Below are 6944 nucleotides of genomic sequence, written 5' to 3' on the forward strand. Positions count from 1 at the left end.
CTAATTGGTTCTTTGTTTGATTAGAAAATATAAAAAATTGAAAGAGTTCAATATAAAACACTGGAACAAGAAAGAGACACTATATATGAAACATGACGAAGAACTAGGCATTATATATGGCACTATTTATGAAACTGGATCAAGAATGAGACACTATTTATGAATCTATACCAATTACTATACACTATTTATGGAACATGACCCAATAACTAAGCACTATTTACAAAAGTGAACCAAGAACTAGGCACTATTTATGAATCTGGACAATAAATAGTGTAGTGCCGTTTAGTTTCATAAATAGTATAGTACTGTAGTTTCATAAATAGTATAGTACCATTAAGTTTCATAAACAGTGGAGTATTGTTTCATAAATAAAATAGTGTATGTGATGGACGCATCCAGTCGCGTAGGGTTTTTTTTTTTAATATTAAAATTGTGTCATTTTCATTAAAATTTAAGTTCTTTTGTCCTCTTTATTAGAAGTTTAAGGGTTTTTCATTAAAATTTAAGTTTTTTTCATTAAATAAAGTTATAGCATTGTTTTTTATTAAATTAAACTTAACCCAAGCCCTTTTCATGACAACTCCCTTAAGAAAAACTAAATTAGCTGGTTAGATAGGAAGCCCTTTTCTTTATTCTTTCAAATAAGTATTCCAAAATTGTGGGAGAAAATGTCAGCTTTTTAGCCTATGGCCAAGAAATCCATCAGAAACACAAGTTACACAAACAATTCATATGGGAGGATAATTCAAAAATAAAAATACAAAATTAAATTAAAAAAAAAATAAAACAACAGGAGCTGATACCTTGCCTTCTTCATTTGGTCAGCAACAACCCTATAAGCATACTTCCACCAAGATCTAGGGTCAGATTTTACAGAGACGTGTGGACGATAATGAGCATACTTCAATCGCTGATTAAATGCAGCAAAATTATCTGCTAACTTTAGCGCATCCCTGTATCCATCCTGAAACAAATAATACTCAACAGCTTTTAAGCGAATCAAATTACCTCCCAGCACCAAATCTGAAAGGACTGAAGTAAGATGGAAATTAACCTTTGGCAAGCAGAGAGTCACATCATCCAAATTAACTGCTGCTTTGTGTAAAGGCTGGCCGCTATCAGCAAATTCATTTGGACGTAGTTTTGAGTACTTGGCATTTCCAGACACAGGTTCCAGTATGTAAGTGTGCCTTTTGGCTAATCTATTCGCTGGTTTACCATATTCAGTACCAAATCTAAAAACCTGAAGTGCCAAAATTAATATAATAAATGTGTATGCACATGTACACGCAGGTACGTCTGCTCTATTTAATATTTATTAGTGTTAAAAAGGATTCCTTGAGCATATACCTGGACCCACTCTGATGGAAGTAAATCCTCCCATGGTTTGTTAACATGCCATGGAGCAGTATCAGAATCCAAATAAAGTGCAAGCTGATCCAGTTGAACAGACTGCAAACAATGCCAGATCATAGTGTGAACAAACATGGTAGGGACCAACATATTGATGAAGCCAAGTGATTCACAAGTAATAGAAATTTTTTCTAAAATAGACAGTTTTAATCAGTCATTGAAAGATCCCAGGAATGTAAGAAATCAATATAAAAAATAAATAAAAACCAAACAATACATGAAAATACAGCAACATTGCAAAACATTTGGGGAAGTTTGGATGGAGTGGTATAAGAGAATATTAAATAACTTCGGCATCATTACGGGCTGCTATGGTTTCAGAGTTGGGACTATTCTGTTTCTGTTATTTTGTTGTTTATTTTGTTTATTTTCTTGTTACATTGTATCTTCTTTGTTTGTTTTATTGTTTACAGATTTTTTAGTGAAGAACAGGCGGTCAGCGGAAACCCTTTTCTATGTAATGCATTCTCTCATTTTCCATTGACGAAAGTCCTTTTTTCTTACAAAAGCATATGTACTTATAACATTTTAAATGCGGAAGAGTAACTGAATATTGTGTGGCAATTATAATTTCATATGACATGATAATAAGAAACCTTCTGTATACGGTCTAGAGAACCCCCAGTGACAAATGTTTCCATTCCGTTGTTATCAACTGTCACAGCAGAAAGACTTTCCAAGGTTATGCCTGCTGCAAACGGATGGCCCGGATTGCTACAGCATAAAAGACATAAAGCATAAGCCCAAGACATAGGAATTAAAAATACCAGAACATTTAAAGAGGCTTTTTGTTTCCTTTACCTTTCAAAATCCTCGTATCTGATGTGAATATTTGATATTGAAAGTTTCAAATTTCCAATTATTGTACTGATCAGGGATCCCAACCATGATGTATTCTTCAAAGAAAAACAAATTATAAATAGTAGAATTATAAAACATAAAGAACATAGAAATTCCAAATACATGGAAGATAAAGTTAATTCAATATTGAGCATAACCATAATCAAGCGAATATTGGATTTCAAACAAACGTGTAGGAGCAAGGACAACTAAGATAAAAGCAAGCCATATTCTGAAATGGAAGAAAAAATGTGTACAGCATACATTATACATACGCAGAGGTAAAGCTATATTCTCAGGTGCAAGATAAATTGGATATGTGTACACAGTACAGTGTACATTATATATACGTAGGCACACGTGCAAACCTAGTAATATCAAATTTTAATAATGGCAAAATTCAGTCATAGCACTTGGATTATGGTCAATCCTACCATTTCTGACTTTAGTTGCTGCGCCCTCTCTAACAGCTTCATTTCCATTTCCTATTTACAAGGGAAAAGTACAAAATGGTCACTCAGCTATTGGCAAAGAACACTATTCATTCCACAAACCGATTACTATGTCTCACCCGAATTCGGTTTTTCTTAGCTTCCTGTACAGCATCCTCACTGGATCCTTCAACTTGAGTTTCAGGTTCAGCTAATAGAAAGATGCGGTCCAAAGAAACTAAAACTGGATCCTGGCCAAGCCTGCTCCATGGAACCTTGGTTCAAGAAAATAAAATAACCTCATTGGAGAAAGGCACTTAATTACAAATATCATAGGTGAACAATATTCCACACAAACAAAATATTGCCAGTAACTTCGAAAATGAAAAAAGTTTGTAATAAGGAAGTAAATAGGAGGTGAAAATTGCAATCATCCAACAATATGTTCATCCCAAAGTTATAATACATCATCCATTAACATAACATCTGGTGTCACTTTTGAAATTATGCACCAATCCCTTCACCATTTTCACCAAAGAGAACAGAAGAAAACACAAATTGAAGAAAAAAAAATTAATGATTTAGATAGCTATCTATAGAATACTATCTGTAAATTATTACACTGGAGGGTTTTCAAAAACAATTAGTTAAAAATAATACCACTGCAAGTAAAATCAATTAAACAGGAAAACAAAAAGCAATTCAAGCCTGCAATGAATGGAAGAAAAACAGCAGGAAAAAATTACACACACACACATATATATTTGCACCAAATATATACTGCAGAAAATATTGAATTCCACTGACATCACATCTTCCAAACCAAAAGACTTTGAATTGCCAGTTGATGACATTACCGCATGACTAATAATAACTACTACAATTCGAGTCATTCGGTACCCTTACAACTCCAAAGAAACTCTTTTCCTGTACCTCATTTAACTAGGAAACCCTTACAAGAACAATGTTTTAAATTCTATACTGCATCGAACATCTTGACATCTCTGCTTACATTTCCAAATTGTTCCTTGAAAGCTAATGAATGGTTACCTTCCCTTATTTTTAAATAAGCTAACAATTTTTTACTTAGCAAAAATACATCATGGTGCACCACTGACCCATTTCAGTAAACAAGACAAAGCACACAATGTGGAAACCTACATACAACCGTTTCCACTTCCAAAATGGCCCCCATTCCCAACCTATATGGCATCCTGCATCTTTCCACTACAGAAGAATAGCAGAAAGGGGTTATCCTCAACTCTTTCATGACTGAAGCCCATAGTGAGGACCAATACTTAACCTTATCAAAAAGCTTATCCAACCCAAATTAGTCAAAAAAAAAAACCTCTAAAATCCCACATCCCCACTATACTTGACACTCTTTCCTCCCTGAATAACTGCAAAGCTTTCACACATAAAGAGTAGCCACCAAGATTACTTATATACACAGGTTCATTTTTATTATGAAACCAAGGCAATGATAAAAATTTCACATATCAGCAAATTTATCTTGTAAAGCCACCAAATGATATATACATGAGTTCAATTTTATTATGAGATAAATCCAAGGCAATTACTTGAGACTTCCAAACATAATACAGACAATCATGAGAATGAAGCCAAACTTCTCCCCTATTGTCCAATCAGGAGCTGATGGACATTCAAATAAACAAAGAAAATCAACATAATAATAAACATTAATGTTAGTCCCGCACCTTAAGTTTCACTGATCCAAGAAATCCTGCCTTAACCTTCACTGGTAATTTTAGTGCATTGAGTGCCTCGGGCTTCAACTGCATGTTTTTTAGCTCCACATCACCTGATTCACATTATAGCAAGATGTACGTAATACAGTTCTCAGGCTCTAGCATAATAATTTTTTTTTTCCTTTTTGAAACAAAAAGATGAAAGTGTAATACATAAGAGAAACTGTGCAGTAAAGTGGATGAGTAATCCACCATGAGTATAGAAGCGAACGTTAAATCAACAAACTACACCTAGCTTAAGAAACAATAATTAGTCATGACAACATAGTTTTCCAAGCTAGAATAGATCGGATAGTGATCTGCTCCTAAGAATAGGAGATACATAAGCCCAAAGCACTGGCCAAAACCTGGCCAAAACCTGACCATGAGGCGGGCCATGGAAAGTTTTAACATAAGCAGGGGGGATTCGCAAATCCTCCAGATTATCTCCCACACGTCCTCCACTTCCAACCCCCTAACATCTTCAAAGATCCGCTGATTCCTTTCTGACTAAGGGAAAACTGGAAGAGAACAAGACAAAGGACAGGGTTTCTTCTGGCCAAGAAGACCTGACTTGCAATCACTCAGAAATGAATAAACAGCCATTCTCAAAGTAAACTACAGCCAAGAAGCACGCACAACAAGAACAAGACTCTAAGACACAGTACAGCTACCCACACGACAGTGTAACAGGAAAACCATAGTCTCTGAACCGTGGAAATGTCGAAGCCCATTAAGCATGCCCAAGATGAGACTCAGTGTCAAGTAGATATTTAATTTTGTTATTGTTACTCATATTTCTGCCCAAAAAATTAAATGTGCATTTATTTGCATATATATGCGTCTGTGTATTTATATGCAGTGGCATTTCATTGAGGACTTATCCTGAAGAGTGAAGACTGCATGCAGGAACTGCCCTGCCCTGTAGCCAAACTATACATCCCTCAGGCCCCTTTCATTTTCACTACAATGGTAACCAAATTGAAAACCATGTAGCCATCTAAGTTTAGTAAAGTGAATAGATGGACATTGTGCTTCTTAGTCCTTACAAACACCGAAATGCTCATCGTTATACCCAAATGGCTAAACCAATTCTGATGTGACTAATTTTCTTGGGCGACGAAATGGACAGTTGGTACAATGTCATTGACACTTAGAAACCCATTTCTCATTTTTCCCTATTGGCAATGGCAAGTTGGCAACCGACCCCAAGCAGCTAGTAGAGTGTTAATACCAGTGGTGGATCCAGGAAATAATATTAGGGTGGTCAATAAGAATAGCGCGGGCAGTGCGCAAATTTTTTTATACCAAAAATAGCATGCATATTGCCATTTCATCAAGTCTTCGTAGGCCTGAAAGTCATTTGAAAATGCATACTACAGACATGTTTATGTATGCAAGGGGCAGCACCCAAGGTATTCACGGACATTCATCGGGTTTTGGTAGGCCTAAAGTCGGTTGGAGGGCAAGTATGAAGCCACCTCTAATCTTCAAAAGGACAACACTCAAGGTATCCATGGACATTCACCGAAGTTCGGAGGGTCAGCACTTGAGGTATCTATGGACGTTCATCGAAATTCAGGGGTCAGCTGACCCCCCATGCCCCTTAATGGATCCGCCAGTGGTCACTACACTACAAAACCCTCCCCTAAAACCCTAAATATACCCTTTTTATTCAATCGACACCACTCGAAACGCATCGTTTCGAGCAATTCCCAATTCAATCCACAGAAACCAAAAATTCAGTAAATAAAACCAATCAAAGCACAAGAGTAAAACATTTGCAAAAGAAAGAGGAGAATCGGAAAACCAAGTAGAAGACGCAGCAGCAGCAGGAAAAGGAAGTTTCTTCTCGAAGGAAGGAAGGAAAGAACGAACCTTGCCAGACGCTGATCTTGAGGGCCTCCTTGTTGAGCCCCCTGACGTAGTTCCCCAAGTACCTCTGGAGGAGGTTCGCCACCTGATCCTCCAACATCTTCTCTTCCTTCCAGAATCCAAATCGCTATCTCATTCCTCCGCGATTTCTAATTTCCGACTGAAATCGGAAGATATCGGATGCTGCTGTTGGTATCCAGACCACGCTTACTACGTACACGACTGGAAGGTGCGGCCGGATCAGAGATTCTCTGTTGCGCGGAACATGTTTTTATCGTGGTCCTGCCAGTGCGATGTCGCCGTGTGTATGGAAGGGATCTATGATCTTACGTGGCGGGAAGGCAGATGCTTTTGGAGGTGGATTGTCAGTTGGGTTTTGGTCTTTGGCGGTGGATGCTTTATTAAAGTGACGTCGTTTGGCAGTCTGCGGCGGGTCTCTTCAGACACTGCCACGTGCAATAAAAGGTGTATTTATTTATTGGCAAGGTTATTCTTTTAACAGAATGTTCAAACACACTATCAATCAAATGAATCCTTCTTTTATATTTTTTACTCTTCTTCTATTTTATGACATTGTCGTTTAGCACGTTTGAATTATAGATCTTTAAAAATATTTGTCTAAATATGGTTTAAT

At 36.8% G+C, this 6944-nt stretch overlaps 1 protein-coding gene across 1 annotated transcript in view; it reads right to left on the bottom strand.

Annotated features, from left to right (window-relative positions):
* LOC126617690 (uncharacterized) overlaps positions 1 to 6558 on the bottom strand; it is a 40688-nt gene extending 34130 nt beyond the window's left edge. Inside the window, exons 1-9 of the mRNA XM_050285734.1 lie at positions 6314 to 6558; positions 4406 to 4509; positions 2828 to 2962; positions 2691 to 2741; positions 2218 to 2312; positions 2013 to 2130; positions 1354 to 1455; positions 1058 to 1246; positions 807 to 967 (exon numbers count right to left, since the gene is read on the bottom strand). Coding sequence (XP_050141691.1) covers positions 807 to 967; positions 1058 to 1246; positions 1354 to 1455; positions 2013 to 2130; positions 2218 to 2312; positions 2691 to 2741; positions 2828 to 2962; positions 4406 to 4509; positions 6314 to 6410 — 1052 coding nt within the window. The 5' untranslated portion in view covers positions 6411 to 6558. The remainder of the gene's footprint in view (positions 1 to 806; positions 968 to 1057; positions 1247 to 1353; positions 1456 to 2012; positions 2131 to 2217; positions 2313 to 2690; positions 2742 to 2827; positions 2963 to 4405; positions 4510 to 6313) is intronic.
* Positions 6559 to 6944: the final 386 nt, after the last annotated feature.

This window comes from Malus sylvestris, chromosome 4, assembly GCF_916048215.2.
Source record: "Malus sylvestris chromosome 4, drMalSylv7.2, whole genome shotgun sequence".
In the NCBI taxonomy this organism is placed as follows: Eukaryota; Viridiplantae; Streptophyta; class Magnoliopsida; order Rosales; family Rosaceae; genus Malus; species Malus sylvestris.